The 26,143-nt window shown below is 38.8% G+C and overlaps 1 protein-coding gene across 2 annotated transcripts; it reads left to right on the top strand.

The window, feature by feature from the left end:
- The first annotated feature begins 100 nt into the window (after positions 1–100).
- On the top strand, positions 101–26,056 carry LOC117428116 (proline-serine-threonine phosphatase-interacting protein 1-like). 2 transcript variants are annotated; one of them, XR_009308056.1, is made up of 16 exons: positions 101–1,585; positions 9,105–9,205; positions 9,974–10,048; positions 13,041–13,075; positions 13,769–13,875; positions 14,237–14,299; positions 17,139–17,243; positions 17,491–17,536; positions 18,668–18,747; positions 19,874–19,972; positions 20,427–20,523; positions 21,054–21,144; positions 21,751–21,833; positions 22,532–22,644; positions 23,288–24,140; positions 24,293–26,056. XR_009308056.1 is itself a non-coding variant. In XM_058995285.1 (15 exons), the coding sequence occupies exons 1-15, from the start codon at positions 1,553–1,555 to the stop codon at positions 23,435–23,437; spliced, it is 1,278 nt and encodes a 425-aa protein (XP_058851268.1). In that variant the 5' UTR covers positions 101–1,552; the 3' UTR covers positions 23,438–26,056. The 2 variants fall into 2 exon arrangements, 1 of the variants encoding a protein (XP_058851268.1); XM_058995285.1 differs by having other exon boundaries at positions 23,288–26,056.
- The last annotated feature ends 87 nt before the right edge of the window (positions 26,057–26,143 follow it).

Genomic DNA, 26,143 nt, shown 5'->3' with positions numbered 1-26,143 from the left:
GTTTGGGGAAAAAAAAAAAGCAAAATCTTAGTTTATCAAGAATGCTTCTGAAAGTTGGCCAAATAATGTTTTTGAAACAAAACCTTTTAAGATTTGTTAATGCCAGTTACAATTTTCTTATGCTTTATGGTTAACCACTTACTTTGCCTAGTGTATTTTTTTATGTGTTAAAACCCAGTGTTTAAATCAACAGTTGTGGTCTTTCCATGATCAGTCTGGCAATAACACCAGTTATTTGCCTCTTTCAAAAATTGCAACAGTATTATAGTACATAGAGTAGAGTTCTAATTTTTCATCATTTTATTTAATTTGGTGCTAACGCAGTACAGGACAGTACAATATTGGATAAAAATTACCTAAAATGATGGAGATCCCTACTTGAAATAAAATAGTTTTTTTGGTATGCTAAATATACAGAGCATCAAAAGAAACTTATCACTATTATAACACATTTATTTTAGAAAAAATAAGGTATATAAATAATGGACATTGACGAAATATTTTTGGTTTCTTTTTAATCACTCGATCATTCATCCTTGACCATGACACGCTTGAGTAACTATGACTGAAGCATATGCACTTAATCACCTAATTTGAGAGACAGTTGATTGGACACTGGCTATGAAGTGATTTCAGCTGTTGAATTAATTGCAAGCTTGAATAAAAGTAATAAAGAAAAACAATATGCCACCTCTGTCAAGAGAGCAGCGCCTTCGTGCAATCGGCATGTTGGAGGCTGGACTAGGGCAGCATACTGTGGCTCACCGTCTTTGGTGCTCACAGCCAGCAATTGCAAACCTGGCGCGATGGTATAAGCAGACACACACTGTCAATGACAGGCCACAAACTGCTAGACCAAGAGTCACAACACCTGCTCAAGATCAACAGATCATTTTGTAGCATCTTCGTGATGTCAATTGTTAATCAGCACAATAAAAAGTCACTGCACCTGCTCAAAAACAGAGTTTGTAGTTTTTCGATTACATCTAGTGAATTTTATCCAAGTATAAGTTTCTTTTGATGCTCAGTAATATAAAGATTAGTGGCCACTAGGGGGCAAAGTGGGACGGACCCTTTCCCCAGTGGTGACAGGCTGCTAGAATAAATAGGTAATATGTTACACTCTGTAATGGCCCATCACCTGTTAAAGTTGTTTAAAAAATAATAATAATACAAAATTGTAAGCATATATTATAACGGCCACACTGATCTAAATGTTTAATATTGCATTTAAATTGTTTACTGCGTTTTTCCTGCTCTCTGTGTGCAGCTAGCATGCGTCTGTGGTTAATGACATCATTTGACAGATCTAGGTTCCTCATTTTGGTACAACCTGCTTACCAGAAGAAATCGGTCTCTGGCATGGTTCTTTTCTTATATTGCGCTCTGTCAACAAGCAATCATTCATTCTGTTTTAATAATCAACTTGTAAAAGTCAGCTGTCATAATCTGCAAATACCAGTACAGCTTTGTGGTTTGTTTTGTGGATCAGTTGAAAGTTTTTGAAAATAAGAAGAAACTTGCTATAAGAAGCCCTGTTGTGTCAAAGAGGATGACAGAGTCCCATTTCAAAGATGCTTTCTGGGTAAGTGGATTGACATATTTTGCAGATAATGGTAAAAAAAAAAAAGATGTTCTGTTTTCATAATATCCCATGCCTGACAATGCCCAATAATACAGGGCTACTTTTTAATAGTACAGATTCATCTATTGGACTGGTGTAATTCATGCATAAACAATTGCCGCCTGCATTTGCATTTTCCTCCTTCAGTGCCTGAGAGACTGCATCTTTTGTGCAGCCATGTTTAAGAATGAAATGTGCTGATATTGTAACATTAAATGAATGAGCTATAGGTTCTAGCGGGTGCTGAGACAAATAGCAGAGAGGGTTCTATCTGTAGTCACGTTATTATAAAGTCCACCTTTTATAGTCCAACCTATGACATTACATGTAGTAAATATAACGGAGGTGCTGTACAAGCTGGTGTCCAACTCACAAGAGATCAGAGATTTCTAGGGTGAAAATGAGCTATACTATATTTTTATAATATATAGAGAATAAATTAAACAGTATAACTAATCCTAATATGGTGTCATTTCCATCGGATACAGACTAACTGATATAAGCCATCTGGTACACTGTATCTGATACAAAGACATTTCTGAATACTGTATCACATCAAGCTTGGGGTCTACAATGTATATACAATGCAATATTGTGGTTTGTGCTGAAATACAAAATGATGCTTACAGTTCTGTGTGGAACACGATCATTGGAGCATGCTGCTTCAAACATTCCAATGTCCTATCTTCCTGTTGAAATGTTAAATATCACATATCATATACTCCTGACATGTATTTACATTTTAAAACTGTAATGATAAAAGCACATGAAAGCAATCCCACCTGTAAAACTGCTTGAATTCAAAATTTTTAAAATGAATGGGGCCTGTGTTTTAGGAAGTCATATGGAGTGGATTGATTGAAGGAAGTCTTAATAGTAAGATTATTCACTCTCTCTCATAATGTTTAGATTGCTGCCAGTTAGTAAAACTAAATACAGATAGTGACACCATGCAATTTTACTATATGATTTTACTATGGTATTAAATTGCAGAAGTTAGTTTTTTTATCAAGTGGATTCAACCAGCTTTTCCGAAGCAGCATTATAGTTATTGTAACTTACTATTGAATTTCCTATTTGAAGATTTAAAACCTGTTGTCTTATTCATCATAATGTCTATCTGACTTTGTGATGATTCTTTAGTGTAGAAACAGACCTGTCATTGTTTTTATTTTGAGTTTGCGCTTTGCAGAAATGTTCTTGCTTTGTAAATGATTAAAAACGAGGCACGCATTGACTGGTTAAAACACTAAAATGACACATTATGTAAGGACAGTGCTTCCTGTAAAAAGCCAGGAAGAAAGAACCAACAGGAATTAACCTTTTTGCAACATTTGCATGTTTTTTTGTGTTGCTTATATACATGAGATAATGTACAGGGTTGTCCAAAAGTCACGCAACATAAGGGTTTTTTCCATTGTGGGGGCGGGGGGTATCGTTTCCTGGAAATAAGCAACTGTTAAAGAGCTTTAACTACTGTTTATCTAGATGCAAAAGGTTGCTGTTTTTGTAACATTATTTTCTTTTTCATTACAAATAGTTACATATTTGCACTAGATTCTGAGCGTCAAATGACACCCATCAAAACCATCAAGGTTATTAAATGATGTCCACTTTAATAAATTCTGCAACCAATGCTATATAAAAAAAAACCCCACAGTGGTCAGCATATGCTGTATTCTGTATTTTTCTTTCAAAAGTCATTTCCTGTGTACAGATGCTGTTAGTTTTAACCATTCAAGTTGAAAAGAAACAAACATTAGTAGTATTCACAAACAAGCGACAGCATCAATTATTTTCACAGTGAATAGTGAGGTACAATCAATGACCCTGCCCTAATAAAAGTTTACCACTGTATTTTTGTGTGGTATCTTTGCAGTTTTAACATGCTTTTCCCATTGTTCTACTATGAATTTACCATAGTTTGCCTGTTTGCCATGTTTATTAATATGCTTTACTGTACCTTGCAATTCTTTATAAAGCTTACCTGGGCTTTACCATGCTTTTACTATGCTTCTTACACTTTGCTATGCTTTTACCAATTTTACCAGCAGGAAAAACCCAGTAAATAAGGGTGGCTTCCTCGCCCAACTTCTAAAGCCTGACCTGAACTATCCTTGACTCCCTCAAGCAGAGATTGACAATTGTCATAAACTTCGTGGTAGTTTTGCATTGTGTGCCAATGTGATCTGAGCCAGATTCAAACCCAGGCCTCCCAGAGGTGAAAGACAGGATTAACCAGATTTGAATCAGCCTCCACTGTCCAGGGCACAGTGAACCACGGTCATGAAAACCAGCATGCTGCAGACAGGAGAAGCATGAGAATGAGCTAGCGGATTAACCAGATCTGAATCAGCCTCCACTGTCCAGGGCACAGTGAACCACGGTCATGTAAACCAGCATGCTGCAGACAGGAGAAGCATGAGAATGAGCTAGCGGATTAACCAGATCTGAATCAGCCTCCACTGTCCAGGGCACAGTGAACCACGGTCATGTAAACCAGCATGCTGCATGCATGTCTCTTCAGTGAATTGTTTAACTATCCAAATTTGGAAAACATGAAGGAGAACGGCTGTGAAATTTAGACTGTGTTAAGCTTTAATGCATCAAACAAGCCTACCGCTATTACCTTTTTGTAACTTTACAGTGAACTGTCGCTGCATTAGTTGTTGGATAGGGCCTTATCCTTTCATTATTTAAACGGTTGTAGCTCTTTTGTCTGACACATTTGGCACTTTCTGTCATAGGTGGTTTAACAAGTAGACACCTCTTCTTCCTTTTTTTTGGGGGGGGGTTGGACTTTGATCTGTAGTAAGTAACTATACTGTATATATGAAGTTAGATGTAATTTGATGCAATACTAAACAGGCTGCAATAGCATTCAGAGAATAATCTTTTTACTTTGATTTTTTTCTATTCAGATTTCAAAGTCGAAACTCTGCTTGTCATCCACAAAACGACTATCCATTGAGCACATCTAATAAAATAAAATATATAGGAGAGACGGGTGCAACATTATATACAATAATACAGAAACACCTCTCAAACATAAGAAATAAAAAAGCTAATGAACCAATAGTTCAACACTTTACAAAAAATAAACATAACATGAATGACTGAATGTAGTTTTAGAAGAAACAAAATTAGATAATGTACAATATAGAAGAATAAAGGAACATACATGGATAAATAGAGTCAATATGATGATGCCTGAAGGTTTACATAGAAAGGAATAGTAGATCGTTACAGCATTAACTGTAGTAAATTACATCAAGAATTAAATCAAAATAAATATGTGGTTACTATGGCATCAAAAGCCTATAATTACCTCCGCTGTTTGTTTTCAAACACACTTTCCCTTGACAAAGACATGTTAAACATACCAAAACGTTGGGAAGTTGGCTCTTTTCAATTGCGTACAGATTATTCAGTATCACCAGATTCGTGATCAAACTGACACGAATGATTCATTAGTTTCCAGCTGTTCTCACACATTGGAAATTCTGATTGCTTTAAACCATTTTTAGACTGACATAAAGATAATTGGATAGAGCTACAGTACAAGCCAGGACTAACTGGCCGCATCCCCTGCTCTCGTTTAAAAAATGAGTATGTGGACTTGAAAATAAGGAAAATCAGACCTTAGTTTAACACCCAACACTTTCAAGAACTGACCGGGTTTAACTTCTCTTTGCTACAGTGTAGAGTATAGAATACAGCATAGAATTAGCTTCACGGATTCCGTTTCACAGTGAGTGTTAAAACATACAGGAACTGGCAGAGTACGAAGTGAGACTGAAACCAAAGTGTGCAGCGTAAGCAGCAGAAGAAAATCTGCTTTATAAAACAATCCTATTGCTTGTGTTTGTGCAGCAGGAAGTTCAGAATCCAACGAGAATCAGATTAGGCCTGCTAGATTAAGGCTGTTGCTCTGTAGAAATGAAAGAAAGGTTGTCTTTAATTACACTGTAATTCATCTTGTTGTAAAGAGTACCTGTTATCTATCATTTCTTGAGAGAAAGGGAACCACAATTTAAAGGTTTCACTTCCAGGATTTGTAGTAGTACTTTGGCTCCAGAGAAAGGGTTATCTGAGATAAACTCCCATGAAGAAACTACCACATTAACCAGCTCACCACAGCATTTTGTGTGTTAACCCATTTTCTATTTTTAGGCAGTTGTAGTTGAGTTTCTTCAATACTTGTATGTGAATTGCTCTGCTTGGCTGTGCTTTTATCATACTGTACCATGCTATACTACAATGTAGTATGTTTTTGGCACAAGTTCTCTCTGGAGCTCAAGTAGCCTGATTTACAACAGTCCAGAGCAGTTCTGTGCACAGGGAACTTCTATTAAAACAGATTTTATGAACAGGGAACTGTGCTAATGTTCAGATAGTGCGATACATGAACCCAGTCATGGACAGATATAGCTAATGCAAACAAACAAAAAAAAAACACTAATGTTGTATCCTAATTTGGCATATCAAATATTAGAGATATTACTTTAAAGGAACTGAGCCAAAATGGTGACAATAAACACAACTGCCGTGATCAGGATGCCATCAATAACTTGCATTCACTCAAATTCAAGTTTTTTTAAATACTTATTTATATTTTAAAAAAAAAACGTTGAAATGTAACCCGAGTTATGTTGTTAACCTTATTTGTGCTTGCTGGTTCCGTGGTGTTTTACCATGTAGTCTTAGCGCAGCGTATCTCAAGCAGCGTGCATATTCAGTGGTAGTGTAACCCAGTGCTTAGATGGGAAGTGAAACTCCAGTGTAATTCTGCTTGAGGCAGGGGATCATTACCCTGCTCACACACCCCCACCAAACACTGAACACTGAAAATAAACGTGTGTGAATTAATGGGAAATGAAGTGAAAAAGAGTTTAATAGGATTTACCTTTTCCTTTCTTTTGTGTGAAAAATAGAATTGTTATTATTATTATTATTGTTATGACAGTTTGCCCTGTGATATTAACACTATGAAAGTGAACTACTTTAATATTTGAGCAAAAAATAGGCTGCATTTATCATTGCAACTACAGTTCATAAAAACAGGAAGAAGAATAGTTCAAGTGAGGCTTGTTTTGCTGTAGGTGAAAATGGAAAGCATATTTCTAGTGAGAAGGTTACAGGTATAAAATCTAGTTAATGACATGAGAGATGTCTTAATTGTGTGGATTTATACATTTATAAGAGAAAAAAATCATATCTCCCTGTAAGGAAACTTGAACAGAAGTTGGTTATGTTTTTATACCTTATGTAGTGCATTTAAATCAAGGTTTAATCTTGATTAATACAAAACTAAACCCATTCATGCAGAGCTAAAATGTGCAGCACCATCATGCATTTTAGTCAAATGATATATTCTTCTCTGCTGTTTTGTTGGGAAGAGGGTTTATGGGGTATACCTGCTCTGATATCTCTGTATGGAGCACTGCTGTGTACCTGCTCTGATATCTCTGTATGGAGCACTGCTGTGTACCTGCTCTGATATCTCTGTATGGAGCACTGCTGTATACCTGCTCTGATATCTCTGTATGGAGCACTGCTGTGTACCTGCTCTGATATCTCTGTATGGAGCACTGCTGTGTACCTGCTCTGATATCTCTGTATGGAGCACTGCTGTGTACCTGCTCTGATATCTCTGTATGGAGCACTGCTGTGTACCTGCTCTGATATCTCTGTATGGAGCACTGCTGTATACCTGCTCTGATATCTCTGTATGGAGCACTGCTGTGTACCTGCTCTGATATCTCTGTATGGAGCACTGCTGTATACCTGCTCTGATGTTTCTGTATGGAGCACTGCTGTGTACCTGCTCTGATATCTCTGTATGGAGCACTGCTGTATACCTGCTCTGATGTTTCTGTATGGAGCACTGCTGTGTACCTGCTCTGATATCTCTGTATGGAGCACTGCTGTGTACCTGCTCTGATATCTCTGTATGGAGCACTGCTGTGTACCTGCTCTGATATCTCTGTATGGAGCACTGCTGTATACCTGCTCTGATATCTCTGTATGGAGCACTGCTGTGTACCTGCTCTGATATCTCTGTATGGAGCACTGCTGTGTACCTGCTCTGATATCTCTGTATGGAGCACTGCTGTATACCTGCTCTGATATCTCTGTATGGAGCACTGCTGTGTACCTGCTCTGATATCTCTGTATGGAGCACTGCTGTGTACCTGCTCTGATATCTCTGTATGGAGCACTGCTGTGTACCTGCTCTGATATCTCTGTATGGAGCACTGCTGTGTACCTGCTCTGATATCTCTGTATGGAGCACTGCTGTGTACCTGCTCTGATATCTCTGTATGGAGCACTGCTGTGTACCTGCTCTGATATCTCTGTATGGAGCACTGCTGTATACCTGCTCTGATATCTCTGTATGGAGCACTGCTGTGTACCTGCTCTGATATCTCTGTATGGAGCACTGCTGTGTACCTGCTCTGATATCTCTGTATGGAGCACTGCTGTGTACCTGCTCTGATATCTCTGTATGGAGCACTGCTGTGTACCTGCTCTGATATCTCTGTATGGAGCACTGCTGTGTACCTGCTCTGATATCTCTGTATGGAGCACTGCTGTGTACCTGCTCTGATATCTCTGTATGGAGTACTGCTGTGTACCTGCTCTGATATCTCTGTATGGAGCACTGCTGTGTACCTGCTCTGATATCTCTGTATGGAGCACTGCTGTATACCTGCTCTGATATCTCTGTATGGAGCACTGCTGTGTACCTGCTCTGATATCTCTGTATGGAGCACTGCTGTGTACCTGCTCTGATATCTCTGTATGGAGCACTGCTGTGTACCTGCTCTGATATCTCTGTATGGAGCACTGCTGTGTACCTGCTCTGATATCTCTGTATGGAGCACTGCTGTATACCTGCTCTGATATCTCTGTATGGAGCACTGCTGTGTACCTGCTCTGATATCTCTGTATGGAGCACTGCTGTGTACCTGCTCTGATATCTCTGTATGGAGCACTGCTGTGTACCTGCTCTGATATCTCTGTATGGAGCACTGCTGTGTACCTGCTCTGATATCTCTGTATGGAGCACTGCTGTATACCTGCTCTGATATCTCTGTATGGAGCACTGCTGTGTACCTGCTCTGATATCTCTGTATGGAGCACTGCTGTGTACCTGCTCTGATATCTCTGTATGGAGCACTGCTGTGTACCTGCTCTGATATCTCTGTATGGAGCACTGCTGTGTACCTGCTCTGATATCTCTGTATGGAGCACTGCTGTGTACCTGCTCTGATATCTCTGTATGGAGCACTGCTGTGTACCTGCTCTGATATCTCTGTATGGAGCACTGCTGTATACCTGCTCTGATATCTCTGTATGGAGCACTGCTGTGTACCTGCTCTGATATCTCTGTATGGAGCACTGCTGTGTACCTGCTCTGATGTTTCTGTATGGAGCACTGCTGTGTACCTGCTCTGATATTTATGTTTTGCCACAGAGTTCTGATTTCACCAGCCATACTGGGTATGAAGTTGTGGTGCAGAGACTGCATGGAGGCCGGCGGATGTGCAAAGATATGGAAGAGTTGCTGAAGATGAGGTAAGAAAACAACAGGGGTTAATATACTGCATACGCACACACACACACACACACACTCACATACTCACACACACTCACATACTCACCCACTCACACACAAAAAAATATGTCTTAAAAATAATGCTGTTCTGCAACCATATTCAGTATCTTTTATAAATAGATTGCTAAATCGAAACCTTACGCATAGCAGCCCAGGTCCGTGATCACACAATTCGAGAGGTTTTGTTCTTGCACTTTGCAAAACCGTTCAGGATGCACGCACTTTCTCCCACTGCCATCAACAGTAAGGGTTCTTATTCGGAAATGTTTGCTAAAATCTTGTATCAAAGTGCATTAGTGGTCAAAGGTAATGTTTACATTATTTTGGGGTATAGTTTAATTTCACCTTATATCTTCACGCTATACAGTTATAAGGATAGAGAACATGCTGTTTCGATTGGCTGCTGTTTAGATCATAGACATCTTTGTTCTTTAGAAACACTTTGAAATGTTTATCCCCCTTCTTTTTAGATTACTGAAAATAGTATGATTGAGCGTTTACATTGATGTTTGTAAAGTACAGTATAACATTAAAAAGGGGTTGGGAGTCAAATATCCTACATGCACATGCCTGCAAAAGAAGAATCTAAATTCTCCCCCCTCCCCTCCCTGCCCCCCCAGTTACTGTAGGGAATTTTAGACTTGTTCACAGGTGAGCAAACATGCCAATCAACAATGAAAGTGCACTTAGAATTCCAACATGTAAACTGTTTGAAACGTATCCCACAGGGCGCTGGCTGAAGAGAAATACGGCAAGGAGCTAGTGACGATAGCCCGCAAAGCGGGAGGACAGACTGAGATCAAGTAGGTCTTTGTTTATTGCATTCAAGAAGGTAATGCCATGATAAGAAATTCCCTGCAGCCTCAGTTTGTGAAAGATTTACTTGGGCCTTGAGGGTTCTTGGAAACTGCTGCATTTTAAAATTGGCCCCATTCACAAAGCTTTAGAGATTCAGCTCATGGATTAAACTGAAGATAGCTCTAGTAGTGAAAACAGCATAACCTTAAACATACATAATACACTCAAATCCAGAAACATTTAAATGACAGGGTCTAGTGCTGAAAGAGTTCATTAAAGTTTGATATTTGTGAAGTGATCCAGACTGTTGTTGGTTTCTTTAAAGTTCCATACATGTAATGTGTTTAATTAAAACAGACTTTAAAGTAGGTCTTGATCTAAAGCTTTGTGATAATATCAGTATCTATGACAGTAGGGATATCATATGACTTCATGTACACTAGGACCGTTTGGGAGAGTTCAACTCACACCCCAATACATTCTGGTAAGTTTAGTCCTGCTGTGACAGGTACCTTAGACAGGTACAACGTACCAGAATGCATTTCGATGTGAGCTGAAAAGCCTGAACTGTCCCACTCTATCCTAGTGTACATGGAGCACTGACTGTGGAACATACGCAGTAGGCTTACAAAGTGAAGCTACACCAACCACAACTCTGCTATTATTTTTTCTTCTTACCATAATTTTGTATAAATAAATAAGAACAGAGCTAAGTTAGTTACCCACCTGGATACATGAAGATGAATATAGTTCTTGAAAGGCACTGTACAAATTATGTGTTCTGGGGAAAATCCCTGGGCATGGTGTTGAAAGCTGGCTGAGGTTTTTACAGCTAAAATGATCGATGTAAGACCACAGGCTGTGTCTGAGATATGCCATGAGTCGTCTCACCTAAACTTCCCCCTTGAGGTAAGCTCTGAATAAACAGTCAACAGTCGCAATACAGGGACTGAGACCAGTGGGTGGAATACAAGATTTCTGTTATTAATTGTTTCCGTTGTTCAGATATGCCTAAGCACATATATGTCTTATTTACAATGGAACCTGTGTGCACCCCCTCCCCCCTCACATGGAAACCTGTACCACTATTACATGCTAAAAGTGCCAGAAAGGGTCTAAGTACGAATAGGGAAAAGAATGATTCATTGGGAATGATTGGGATGGTGAAACTTGGAATTAGCATGGAAGTTCAATATGTGAAAGTCATATAGCTAAAAACACTGTGGGCATTCCTTTGTACACTACATGCTATCCATCTGTAATTATGTAATGAAAAGCAAACCCATAGCAGGGCAGCCCAGTCCAGTGGAAATGTATTGTTGCTTGGGCGTGTATTAAAAGCTCTGCTCACGTGTACAGTAATTTCAATTTCTGTTCTGAAGGCGTGAATCACACTTTGTAAAATTAACATTTCAGATGTACACTTTAACGTTCAACACAGACTCTCTCTTTAGATAGCTACAGCAGTCTAGCCGCCTCGAGATCAAAAACACGTCACACTCTCTGCCAGTGTCCCCAGAGACTTCACATCAATGCTATAGCAAGGGATTTCAACAGGCTGTTTTTTCTTTAACAACGCGTGCGGATTGTTATGCTCAGCCTGAAAAGACATGAGATACATTCAGAATTCCAGCCTCAACACCAATCCGCAAGACTGCTTCTCCACAGTGTGGTTAAAGCACTTTCAAGTATAACAGCAGAGAGCTGTATTAACCTGCTACATCACTGAGTGAATCTCACAAAATGTTATGATTCACCAAACGAGCTCACAGACAGCTGATTAGACAAAAATTCTAATAACTTAATACTGGAAAAATAGAAAAACCAGCATTATATAATAGTAAAGGAAATGTAAATCTACTTCTTTGAATGTTAATTTAGGAGCTCCTACATGCATCTTAGTTATTTCTTGGTAGTTCTTCCACAACCCCATACCTTAAAAAGGGCTTGAATGATTTAAATGTGCTTACTTCTGCACAGCATCATCTTCAATTTCACACTACAATATAATTCTCTGGTTTACAACATTCTCTCATACGCTAGCCATGCATGCACGCTATTGACTGTCTAGTTTGTTTAAGGTAGTGTAAATACAGTAGTAGAGACATAACATGCCCCTTCATTACCACTATATCTTGATCAATAATGCGCCTGGTACTGCTTACAGAAATAGAATGCTATGTAATATCTTTATGCTGTCTATAATGTTTTTAACATACAGATAACATTTTATATGAAAAACGTTCTTCTTAAATATGTTTAAAAAAAAAAGCAAAGAATAAAAAGCAAACACGTTTTGACAGCTGAGTGTGACTTATTTTAGCTTGAGTGGTACCGCCCATTCTATTTGGATAGATCACACATTGGTGAGTCAGCTTGCAGCCCTGAATGGAAACATTGCTCTTAGGTGAGCAGGAAGGAAGAGTGAAGCATGTGTGTGTAAGTCTGGGGTTGACAGCTGCTTAACAATTCTCAGAGAGCTTCTAATCACAAAGGACCACACATTAACCCAGGAATGTACTTTTTTTCAGATATAAACTAGTATATTTATGAAACTACCTCTTATACATACCAAACATATATAATTAACAGCTCTTGCATAATGTGTCACATATTCAGCTATCAGTATTTGGCCCGAAAGCAGAGATCTGTTTTATTATTTTCACAATCTGTACTGCTCACACTGGTATGGGCTGGGCACATTCAAAGACAAGCATGTTCTGAATATAGGGCTATGACTATGAGGCATATCTTTGTTAGTTATTCCAAATGCAGATTTTATTTTTCATTAAAAGATTAGGCAGAAACCATTAAGGTAAATGTAGATGACAATGAAGACATATAACATTTTTACTTTCATTTTGTTTTGATTTTTCAAAAATAGCGACTCAATACTAGAGTAAAAGATTAAAGAATATTAATCATGGCGTTAATAACCAGCCTTGTGACTAAATATCCAAGTGACTCCTTTCAAGTGTTTTTTTTTTCCTTTGCCAGTACTCTGAGGACGTCCTTTGACACGCTTAAAACACGTAAGTTGTAGTGTTCTTGTAGCGAGTGCTAAAATATTATTAGTATTAATGAATGCTTAGTATTATTCATAATGGCAAATGAGTTGCTGCTATTTTTCTAAGTTGTGAATGTATACAGAAACATTCGAGGATTTTATTATTATGCCATTTTCAACGCTGCATGTCATTTTACATAGCATCCAGTATTTCATGGTTTTGAATAGTGGGCTGAGGTGCAGAGGAATCAAATTCCAGCACTTAAAGGGTATCCAGGCAGCCGTCCCAGTTGTGGATGGCTTAATCTGAGGAAGGCCAAAGAAACCATACTGCTGCTTCAAACACTCTTGGATTGATATCAAAGTGCTTAATTTCAGAGGCTGGTGATTGAGGAAAAAGCTGCCCCAGTACCTCCACAGTGTCTATTAATTCCATACCTCATAGTAATCTTTTTATAGATACAGTGCACTTCAAAAAACAGGTCCATTAACAGCATTAAATTATATTCCTAATCGTGTACAATGTAGCTACAGTGCAGTTCAAAAGAAAGACTGCACCCAAACCATAACCCAAACACTGATTCTACACCTTCCTCTATGCAACATCAACATGTAGACCACCAAACAAACAACACATTGTTTCTGGTGCAAAGTGGTCCTGAATCATGCCTCTGTACACTCACAGTATGTGTCTAATATGCAATCGTTTATACTGCAGAAATAGAGAAGGTTGGGCATTTGCACATCCAGCTGGCTGTTATGTTAAAGGAAGAAATAAAGAGAATGGAGCAATTCAGGGAGAGGCAGAGAGAACAGAGGAAAAAGGTGAGAAGGAATGCTATTTTATTTTTCATTGGATGAGGGCTGATCGTGCTCAAACAAGCTCAGCTTAAAAAAAGCAACCTGGGAATGGAAAATAACTCAAGTTCACTTTCGGTTGGTTTTCAGTGTTGCCTGTGTGTGCATGTGCATGCAGTTATCAATGTGCTTTGTCTGCATTCAGATCTTTGTAGGAACATTCTAATATTAAGTTAAGTATTACAATGTTGTCAAAGCATGTAGGTGATGTAAATCTACAACCTATTTTAGCAGCATGCATAGCTTAATAGAACACCAATGATTAATACTGGTGTACAGTAAATATTTAGCAACCAAACAATTAACCTCCATTGTTCCTTTGCTGCAGTTTGAAGGAGTTATGGAAAGAATTCAGAAGACTAAAGTCTCTTTACACAAGAAAACATTAGAGGTAAGCAGAGCGTTGCTTGATTTGTTTCAACTCAGTAGATATGCCCTTGTTGTAAAGAGGATTCACCACATTAAACACATTTAATACTGATGATGTGGTGAATACCATTGGGATTAACCCTAGCAAAAAAAAACCTTAGCATGACCAGTAATTGCAGCCCAACGGATCTGGAACACCAGTGCTTCTAAGCACAGTTGCTCATTTTGAGCATAATTTTACTTTACTGGGTTTGGTATTGTTCTTCCTGTGTTGACTTTCAGCTGGGCTTGCTGAGTTACTACTTGTATTTACTTCCTTGCTTAAGAATTTAAAGACTTTGCTGCTCTTCCTGTTGATTATTCATTTTATTATTAATTATTATTTAATTATTCAGCAGACGTTTCTATCCAAAGCGACTTACAGAAATTAAACAGAATATAAAAGTATTAAAAGTATTTTAGGAACTGGAAAAAAAGGGACTTTCCACTCAAACGTGTATAAAACGTAAAAAAAAATGAGCCAGGCTGTTAATCACTCCCCATCACACCGCTTGGAAATGAATTAATCACCAAGGATAGTCTGAGGATGTGTGAAGCAGTCTGGATCAACAGATAATTCAGTCTCTAGTGTGTTTTGCACCACACAGAGAAAGCTCTATTGTTGGTAGCTAGCATGATAAGCAGGGGGTGGGGATGCCTGGATTGCCATCAATGTGTCGCAGGTGAATTACAGGGGAAGTTAAGTAAATACATCAGCAGTATTATTATACATACTGTAGACCAAATCTACTTGTCTTCTAGACTCTAGAAGACTCAAGGGTGTGAAGCTTCAGTTTTGAAAACATGTTTCTGATTTATGAGTTTTAATAAAACCAGCTCTATGAATAGAGATATTACACCAGCTAGAACCACAGGGGGATCCGGAAAACAAAGGGTTAAACAGGAAGTCCCGTTCCCCCACCACCACCCCCCACCCCCACCCCTCACTAGTAATTCCCGTGAGCTGAGCCTGGTTATGAATAATCACGAACGGAAGTCAGTCATATTGTTGAACTGAAACATAACAGACTCATCGCACAGTCAGACTGAAAGCAGAGGGCTTGGTACTGAATGAGGTACTGTAGCTCATAACAAGCGGGACATATTTGTTATCACAGGGGTATAATGTTAGTTTTGTAATATAGGCCGGGTACACAACCGGAGTCCCACACGTATTGGACTATACTAGGATGCAGGGTATTGCTCTTCTGAATAAAAGAGGATATTAATATATACTTCCCAAAAAATGGTGCGTGTACATCATTGCTGGTCAGTGGGCTATTATTAGGTTTCTATAGAGACATGTGTTGTGGTTACAGGGCAACTAAATAAAGTTTTGAAGTGGCTGCTGTTCAGTGTATAGCTCACTGATCTCATTAACAAGCTTCCTGAATTTGAGCAAGCTTTTTAGCAGCTGTGTTTTACTTTGTATAAATTGTTTTATAAATCGCTGAGATGAAAGCAGGGTCTTTATACATAAGCTACATATTTACACTTGTATTCTTGGAAAAGCTTGATCTGAGTCTCGGTACCCGGCAGTGAAATGGAACATTTTCTTTTGCACTTACATTTAGTCTATCAAAATAACAGGAAAACGTATTTGAGGTTGTGACTTGTTGTGATCTCCAGTGGCAACATCACCAGGTGACAAGGCCAGTGTTTAAACTGTAGGGTGGCCAAGAGACGTCATGTTGCTGCGCTTATGGACAATTTCCTGATGCTGCACCTTAACCATTGTTTGCAATAATACACATGCTTGTCACTGGAGATCACCAGACACAATGTCAAAGAGTTTTAACCTGTTATTGAGACACAGAGAAAGAACAGCGATGTGTTGGATTCAATCTTTCACGAGATGAACTCCCTTACAAATTATTTATTTTCCAGTAAAAAATATTCCACACGTATATAAAAAAAGCATGGTTTTGTATTAGAACATGATTCGTTTTTAAGGGAGTTTATCTTGAATTCCTGCTAACTGCGGTTCATACGCAAATGCAAAATCCAGCCTCCCCCTCTTCACTCGCAGCCAGGGTTTGGTTCTGTGACAAAGATGCCTTGCTCTGCCTGCTGCAAAAGAGTGTGGTTACGACACTGGTATCAAGGGCTCGATCTCTACATGTAACACATAGGACAGGAAGTTATTTTTTTACTTATTGTAAATTGTATTTTATTTTCGTTCTCGCTTCTGTTCAGTAATTTGCTGCTTTTAGACACGTTGCTACAAACTCATTTTTTGCAGTGGCTTCCTGTAAGCAAACTGCACCCCAAAGCAGAGAGAATCTTTGTTAGTTTCAGCACTAGTCCAGACTGGGCTAGGAAATCCTCAACTGCACTGCGCCCTAGTCACAAGTTCTGTGAACTACTGTAAGCAGATAATGAATCAGGAAATGGACACCGCTGTGGTGAGAAGACCGGTATCTGCATGAGCTTGTGTCCACTTCTCAGAATAGTTCCTGATCTTCTGTTTCTAAATTAGCAGAAGACTGCACCCCACCTTTACCAGTTCACCACTAGCTAATACTAAATGCTACATGAACCCACTATCTAAGCTGTAGAATAATCTACTGATTATTGCTACAGTGATATGAATATTCATGTTCATTTAGAAATTAGAACCAACACATTTAAACCCCCTTGCACTATCTGTTGATTTTGGGTTTGCCCACTAGCTGAGTGTTTTGCTTTGTTCATGCAGGATGCAGCAGTATATAAGTGCATATGCCATGCACTACAGTTAGTTAAGCAGATCTTTGTATTACAGACAGAATAGCACATTCCTAGTTTGCTAATAACACTGTGATCCATGCTCTCTCCCCCAGTCCAAGAAGAGCTATGAACACAAGTGTAAAGAGGCTGATGAAGCTGAGCTGGCTCATGAACGGATAAACAGCACACTGACAGCCACCCCAAAGCAAGTGGACAAGGTACAAACACATGTATACATTCATGGATTCAGATGGGCTTGCTCTATATCTGTGAGGGGTGGGTTTTCCAAAGTCCCTGAAGATCTAGTGTTATCCCCAAGTGAATGGGGCTCTTTCCAAGCTATTGGCACCTGTAACTGTCTCATGATAGCTGGTGGTGAAGGGGGATAGAGTGGGGTGGGGTTCTGGCACAGCCTGGTGCTGATTCTGATTCCTGCCTGTTGCTAATTTCTCTTCAACATAACAGGTGCAAAACAGGGCAAAGCAATGCAGGGAGGCAGCGAATGAGGCAGGTAGGCACCCGAGTCTCTCTCTTTGTCTCTTTGATCGTTCTCTTTTATTCTTTATGCTGAAGCCTTATACAAATAAAGCCAGAGTACAGTACATGAGCACTGTGAGTCTGAGTGTCAGGGCTAGCTCTCTCCACAAAGGAGAGTGAAATGTCACGCAGAGCCAGACAGGTGAAGAGGGATTATAGCTCTGCTGGGGGTATGTATCGCATAAGAGCAGAACTATTAGATGTATATTCTTCAATAGGCAAGAGATGCTGTCAGCTTGCAAAGTGCCATAACACTTGATGTATCCTCAGTTGTACAGTATGCACCTAACCAAAAGAAAGAGGGCAGCAGTGTGGAGTAGTGGTTAGGGCTCTGGACTCTTGACCGGAGGGTTGTGGGTTCAATCCCCAGTGGGGGACACTGCTGCTGTACCCTTGAGCAAGGTACTTTACCTAGATTGCTCCAGTAAAAACCCAACTGTATAAATGGGTCATTGTATGTAAAAAAAAAATAATAATAATAATAATGTAATTGTATGTAAAAAAATAATGTGGTATATTGTAAGTCGCCCTGGATAAGGGCGTCTGCTAAGAAATAAATAATAATAATAATAATAATAATAATAATAATAATAATAATAATAATAATAATAATAATAATAATAATAATAATAAAACAGCAAGTAAACTGAAATGAAAGGGCAGTTGTGTTGAACTTCAGAGTGTGGATTGCAGTTCAGCAGTCAGAATGATGTTACAGCAACGTAACTGGTGATAAACTTGCATCTGAATATACAGTACATTTTCAAATTCCACATCGCAGATCAGAAGAAGCTATTGGATTTCATATGTGTATATGCTGTAAGATTAGTAAGGGTGCTCAGTTTCTCTTCCAGTCCAAGGTTTTGAGTAACTAACTAACAGCTCCTTTATCAATAAATGGCTTCGCCACATGCGGTGTAGCACTTCGTTTTTAATCTGGTTTACTGAATGTAACAGAATGTGACAAACTCCTTAAGCCTCTCTGTATTTCCTGTTGAAGTACTGAAGCATGTGTTTCAGTTGAAACTGAATTCACAGAAAGCACGCTGGGGCCTGATGTGCTCATTTTAGAATAATACAGACGTGTTCTTTTTTGTTTCTGTAGAGAAGCAATATAAATTGAATATAGAACAGCTGGACAATATTCGGCAAGACTGGGAACAGACCCATGTGAGCACTTGCGAGGTAATTATGGATTTAATTGTTTAATTTGTGCTTTCTTATTGTTCTCATTTTAAATTTGACAACACTGAGGACTGAAGTCGCTCCTGTGTCTACAGAGCAGGACTGGCATTCAGTGGAAGACTGTCAGTGGCATTCAGCGAGACTGTCTGCCCTGCAGTGAATATCTTCTCTTTATCGTTCAGTCGTAATGAGCATCTGTAACAGCAGTTCTCAATGACTGACTGTGTGTGCTTGTGTTGTGAACCGTTAACCACCAAGGGCTCAATTGCACCACCAAGCTCATTTGAAAAGCATTCATCTACTCACTGTGCCCCAATATAGATTGTTATGTATTCTAACAACAGAGAACTTATTTACCTTTCAAATCAGAGCACCAAACCAGCAGGGCTCTGGACTCTTGACCGGAGGGTTGTGGGTTCAATCCCTGGTGGACGACACTGCTGCAGTACCCTTGAGCAAGGTACTTTACCTAGATTGCTCCAGTAAAAACCCAACTGTATAAATGGTTAATTGTATGTAAAAATAATGTGTAAAAAAATAATCTAATTGTATGTAAAAATAATGTGATATCTTGTAACAATTGTAAGTTGCCCTGGATAAGGGTGTCTGCTAAGAAAATAATAATACAGTGAGCAGCCCTACACAGATAATGATTTACAGGACTCATATCTGACAATCACACCTTGGAGAATGTGTGTGTATGTATGTATATATATATATATGAACTGAATTTAGATCCTTTATTTAACATTATGTAATCAGAGAAACTACACAATGATATTGCAAAAGTCTGCCGGGAAGCCAGAACAGTAGTACAGTGTTTCATGTTAGATTTCGAAATGTCAGATTTTTCAGTTGTTGTCAGTTTTATGGAAAACTACAAAGCTGTATGTAATTCAATATGTTAACATAACATTATTCAGCTGGTTTCATTCGACTTTATCAAGCAAAATTCTATTGGGGGATGCAAAACTTTTGGCCATAGCTGTAGATCTCTACAGTCCTAAGAAGAAGTCACAGGATGTTCTTTAACACCTGAACCATGCTCAGCATACACACAGTTCACTTGTATTCCTGTGCTCTCGTCTCCTCCCAGCAGCGGAATGACCTCTTATTTGTGTTTCAGGTGTTCGAGCAGCAGGAAGTTGACCGGATTAACATCCTGAGGAACTCAATGTGGGTTCACTGTAACCACTTCTCACTGCAGTGTGTGACGGATGACGAGGTACACAACGCAGGATTGTAAAAACCCTGGCTAGCCACTTAAGTAGTTTGTGGTTGGACTAACTGGATGAACCTTGAGTAACATTGATCCTGATACCATGGGTGTAAACATATCGAAATGCATGACTTACTACAGAGTATGCCGTGTAGGTTTTGACACTTACAGCAGCAATTCATGCCTTGTGAAAAGTAACTATACCAGCATTAGTACATTTCCCAGACTTGGTAAGGATTTGAGTTTTTTCTGTTGTATAACCACACTGATATCTCTATACTGGGAGAGCCAGAGGAAGAAGTAGACATTTTAATGTTGTTGGCAGTCCTCTATTTAAACCAAGCAAATTCACTTATTTTTACCAGTAACCAGTCTTAATGCACCCCCAAATACAGAGCTCCACCGAACGACCTAGGAAGGTTTGTTTGATGGACTAATGTGTATTGATCTCTGTTGACAGATGTATGAGGAGGTGAGGAAGACTCTGGAACAGTGTGATGTAACTGCTGATATCAACAGCTTTATCCAGACAAAAGCCACTGGGACCAGTCCGCCAGGTTACACTTATTATTATTATTATTATTATTATTATTATTATTATTATTATTATTATTATTATTATTATTCGTAGGGCTATTATTACTGCGTTATACCGATCGTTCCCATTTCAGTCACGTTGCATAATTTTACTATACTGTTGATTCTTAGTAATTTAAGAGTCAGGGGCATATTTTCATATACATAAGTGTTTACTCCAGTTATGAGGAAATCCCTGTTTAGAACTAAACAACTTGGTAATGTGGTTAAAGGTCTGGTAAGCTCTCTCAAGTTAAACCAGGAATGTTTTTTCTTATTAAATACAGGAGTAAACACACTGAGCAGTTGTCATCCAGTTGAGAATGCTCTCCCTAATCCCTGGCACTTCAAAGATTGCTATTAGATTTTGTGAACCTGTGGAGTGCTCCTTGGTAGTGCAGCAGCTGCTAGGGAACGGAACTCGTTCTACAAAGGTTTTGTGGAAGGTACAGGAGCTCTAAACCTACACAGAATCCTGTTGACATCTTGTTGTTGGCATTATCATTCACAGCTCCAATACTTTACATTAGCTACTACGAGCGAGAGGGCGTTGCTGACAGCAATGGAAGTTTGCGTTCGGCAGGGGGAGGAGTGATGAAAAGGTCAGTCACACCTTAAACTCGCATATAGTGTGTCAGATGACCTGACGTTCAGGGACAAAGCATGTGCTTTTATTATTAATTCAATGGAACCCCTAGATGGAAATTCGGACTATTATACAGTATGCAGCTGTGTTTTTTTTTTTTTTTTTTTTTCTGAAAGAAGACATAAAACATTAACATTAAAAAGAATGAACCACTTTTTTTAAAATAAATATTTGATTTTTTAGTTGTTTCTGACTAATTTTGTAACATCAATGGTTATATTTCTTCACTGTCGTTGCAACATCTTCCACAGTTATCCTAGCTGCATAAAGCTGACTGATGCAATCATAAACCCACATCCTATTGTTTCTGTATGCAATCCCATACAAAGCACAAGACACACCACTAATTATGCAATTTTTCAAATTGACACCGGAGGGAGCTCTTTGCACAGTTTTGCCCCCAGTTCAGAATTTTACATCCTTATGTGCAAATTAGCTAAGAAGGGCAGGGGTTGTCCTTTGAAACTTACACCTGTATTAATCTCTAGGGTATTTTTCCTAGTCCCAGTTTTGGTTTTAATTCCTCAGTTTGTAATGATGGCCCTGTTCTGTTTTCTCTCAGGTTTTCAAATCTACTACCGGGACACTGCAGTGGCTCAAGGCAAGATATCAATGAAGCAGATTACCCTACAGCACCCCCTACAGGTCCGCATGCTTTGGTTACATCAGTTTGCACTGGAAGTGACTTTTCAATGCTATACTGCACATTTATTAAATGTTTTTAAGGTGGTCATATAGCGAATGAAATAACTCCATAAATCTTAACTGTCGCGCACAGTGATTTGCTGTGTTGATATTATATGTGCAGTTTTGAAAGAAGCACATGTTATCACAAACATTTTTTTAAAATGTATATTTAATATACTGATATCATTCTAGATAAAGGAATCTCATCACATTCCTTACTTTCAGGTAGTTTCTTACACTTTATATTTTCCTTTTCACATTTATGTACAGTAGGAAATGATTTGCAGATTCAAATCCCGGCTCACTCACTGACATTGTGTGACCCTGAGCAAGTCACTTAACATCCTTGTGCTCCGTCTTTCGGGTGAGACGTTGTTGTAAGTGACTCTGCAGCTGATGCAGAGTTCACACACCCTAGTCTTTGTAAATCGCCTTGGATAAAGCAAACAAATAATAATAATAATAATAATAATAATAATAATAATAATAATAATGGCACTCAAACCCTTTTCAAAGCTTTTTTTATTTTTTTGCAGCAGTGTGAAAGTATAATTCAATGGGTTGCGTTTTCCACTTTCATAACACAAAACAGGTGTAAATCGCAATGAAGCAGGACGTCGTTTGAAAATGTTCTTCTTCATGGTTTTCTTTCGCAGATGAAAAAGTAGACGGAGTTTACGCTGCTATACCTGTCCTTCGAGGTGGAGCGCAAGCAAACACTGATTCTCTAACAATGGGCTACAAGGTGTTGTATGAGTACACTGCACAGGTGAGACCAGGGATAATAACTACTGTTACCTGTACCTGCTTAAGGGGAAAGGTGTGGACCTCGGTTTCATTATTTTATTATTATTATTTTATTATTATTATTTATTTCTTAGCAGACGCCCTTATCCAGGGCGACTTACAATTGTTACAAGATATCACATTATACAGTATTTCACATTATACAGATATCACATTATTTTACATACAATTACCCATTTATACAGTTGGGTCTTTACTGGAGCAATCTAGGTAAAGTACCTTGCTCAAGGGTACAACAGCAGTGTCCCCCACTGGGGATTGAACCCACAACCCTCCGGTCAAGAGTCCAGAGCCCTAACCACTACTCCACACTGCTGTTCCAGGAACAACGGGACAATTACACAAAATAGTCACAGGCTGATTTTCATGTTCATATTTTATTCATTGCATTTACTATTTTCTTTTTTTTTAATTGTAATTACATATGTGTTTGTTATTTTAACAGAGTAACCCAGGCTACTAATAAATGCAATTGTCAGTGGCTGGTAATCACCAGGTGTCTCAATTTCAATCTGCATATATATATTTTATTTTTTTCCCACTGCAAATTAAATAGTGCATGCATGATTACACTGGCTGTCTGAGCTCTTGCTCACTTTTCACAGAATGACGATGAGCTGTCCATAGCGATGGGAGACGTTGTGGAAGTGATCGAGCAAGGGGAGGACGGATGGTGGACAGTGACCAGGAATGGAAACCAAGGACTCGTCCCGGGATCCTATCTGGAGAAGATTTGTGGAAGCCACGTGGCATGAGGAGCTTGAGCCTGCCTAAAGCCATATGTTTATAAATAATGCACTTAAGTTATTTTGAACATTGGTGCGCTGGCTGGCCAAAAAAAAAAAAGAGAATACACATGCAATCAAAGTGCAATGCGCCATGTGATCAACTGTATTGAATGTACACTAATATCAGCTGTGTTAGAGTGGTGTGCAACTATTCAGCAACAATCATTGAAAAGGATCTTGGTGACTTCACAAGGGATGTGATAGCAGGTGCCCATGCATTGAACTACATGTCTGTCAGGACTGTCTTCAGGTGTACCTGGAATGACAGTGTCTGCAGATAACCGTCACCGGAACACAGTAGTAATGACAGATTCATCCCCAAGATGTGTGCAATTTATTGTGACATGCGACAGAAGCGATAGTGTCCCAAAACAATATAACCTTCAGCACTGGACAAGACAAGCCTGTTTCAAACAAAGCACAGGGAACTATCCACACTGAAGGCCTGTCTAATATTTTGGCCAGCCAGTGTATGTATTATCCATTTTGAAATTAACCTAGACCTTGCTACAGTACCATTCATGTGATCATGCACACTGAAATCAGTACATGAGGTGTTGCTTGTACAGTACTTTTTTGTTGTTGCTTTCCTTCAGACGCCTGGCAGTACCAGTATAAAGAGTCAGTATTGCAGCTTCTTAAAAGTGTTTCCTCAGCAGTATACCCCAAGGTGAGTCTACCTTTTGTTCACTGGTTCTCTCATGGCAGGGGTCTGCTGTGCCCAAGACCACTTGCAAATGTGCACCTACTGTTATCAGCATTCAAATCCAGCCCTTCTTAAAGGTGTAGTCTTATAAAATTCATTTCTCTTCCCTTTTTTAGCTCCGGAGCCTTTTTCCACTGCATTGTGTTTCTCCTGCATTATGCATTTTCTTAATTTTGAAATGTTAAAGGTGTAATGCTGTAGAGCAGCTCTCTATCCTCGATACTGTTCCATGCCTCTTTGAGACTCCCTAAGGAAGGAAAGTGGATTTTAAAACCTTAGTTAAAAACCCTTTGAGCAATACAGTTAGAATGTGACAACTGTAGCTTTATTAATAAATAAAAACAAACAAATTATTTAGATTTTATTTAAGTATGGCTGTTTTTAGACCACGAGAGTACTGTCACCTCACGCCTCGCTGTTAAGTCATTTAGAGCTGTTTTAGTTAAAGGTTGATTTCAAGGTCATGAAAAGGATTTTTGGCAGGGTGGCTATGTTTTAGAATCCCTAATTAACAATCAGGGGACAATGGGCATTGTTGTTTTGCTTCCATACCCACCCAGTCACTGGCATCTTGCACAGTTCAGGCACCAATCAGTGGTGCTGTGATGGGTTTTGAATGTACACTAATATTTGGGCTGCTGTCATATATATCTGAACTACTGGGTAACTCATCACCCCCTCAAATACATTTATTTGGCTCAAAACACTGATTAACTAGGTCTTAGGTCAACATCCTAGAAGTATCACAAACATTTTTTCAATACCATTGTTTTTAACCCTAACAATGACCAGTCGTTCCTGTTTCATAATGTCACAAGTTGTAAAGCATCCCCACAGCATATAACAAAAAAAGCTTAAAAATAAATAAATACATTGATAAATAAATATGGACAACGTCCACCTCAAACACATAAAACTAGACATCACAATGTTAATCTGAATAGAAATACCTGCTGGACTTTAAACTTCAAGGTTAGAGTAACACACATTAAGTTGGCTACAAACACGCGGCTTTAGGTCAGGCTGCTGTGAAAGCAGTTCAGTGTAGGCTACAGTATGTCACAGGATCACCACACAACCAGTCCTATTGGTTGTCTTCCCTTGAAATGTTCTGTTCAGTGTGGATGATTTACAGGCAGAACAGTGTGGTAAAACTTGGCAGAGAGTACCTTTCCTTTCCTGATCAGATTATTTATTTTAAATACTAAATGGCTCTCAGTCTCTGGTGCCATCAAGTCTTACTTTACACAGCAGGACTGTAAAAAAATAAATTAAAAAAAAAACCTCTATTTATTAATCTATGTAATACTCAGCACATACCCTGGGACAGCTTTGTTAAATTAAGATTGTGAAATAACTGAATACAGGCTTTCACCCTTGTTTACCACTAAATGAATGCTCAGTCTGGCTGCCGTTTAAAACCTTTTTTATTTCCAGGACTTTTGGCTTGGCATGGCATGCTAATGGAGTGTGGAAATTTATTTTATTAGTTTACGTTGCTTTACTCAATACACGTTATAATCTGGTGGGTGTTTAAACACAATTGCCAAGGGTGCCTTGCTGTTATCTTTGACTATTATCTAGCCTATACACACAAAATGGCAATTATGTGATATAAGCTATAAAATGAAAATCCTGCAAATGTGAGCTTAATAGTGACACACATTACAATACAGGAAAAAAACTGTACATATGAATACAAATTCTCCATCACCGAAGACACCAATTCATTCCTTCTCTGGGGACTATCAATAGCAGCACTTGGATTATTTTACCTCACTGACAGGCTTCAGAGACTGATCTTTGGTTATCCAGTTACAAAAAAATATCTGTACCTGTTTGAAGAATATTCCATTAAAAACACAGAAAATGTTGGAAAATGAATGGCAATACAAATCAACTCTGCTCTCACTCTAATCTGGGTCTGAAAAAAAGCAAGATGCTTTCTGCTGGAAAGTCATGAAGCT

The sequence above is a fragment of the Acipenser ruthenus genome, chromosome 21 (assembly GCF_902713425.1).
Source record: "Acipenser ruthenus chromosome 21, fAciRut3.2 maternal haplotype, whole genome shotgun sequence".
Classification (NCBI taxonomy): domain Eukaryota; kingdom Metazoa; phylum Chordata; class Actinopteri; order Acipenseriformes; family Acipenseridae; genus Acipenser; species Acipenser ruthenus.
This window is presented reverse-complemented; position numbering and strand designations above follow the sequence as displayed.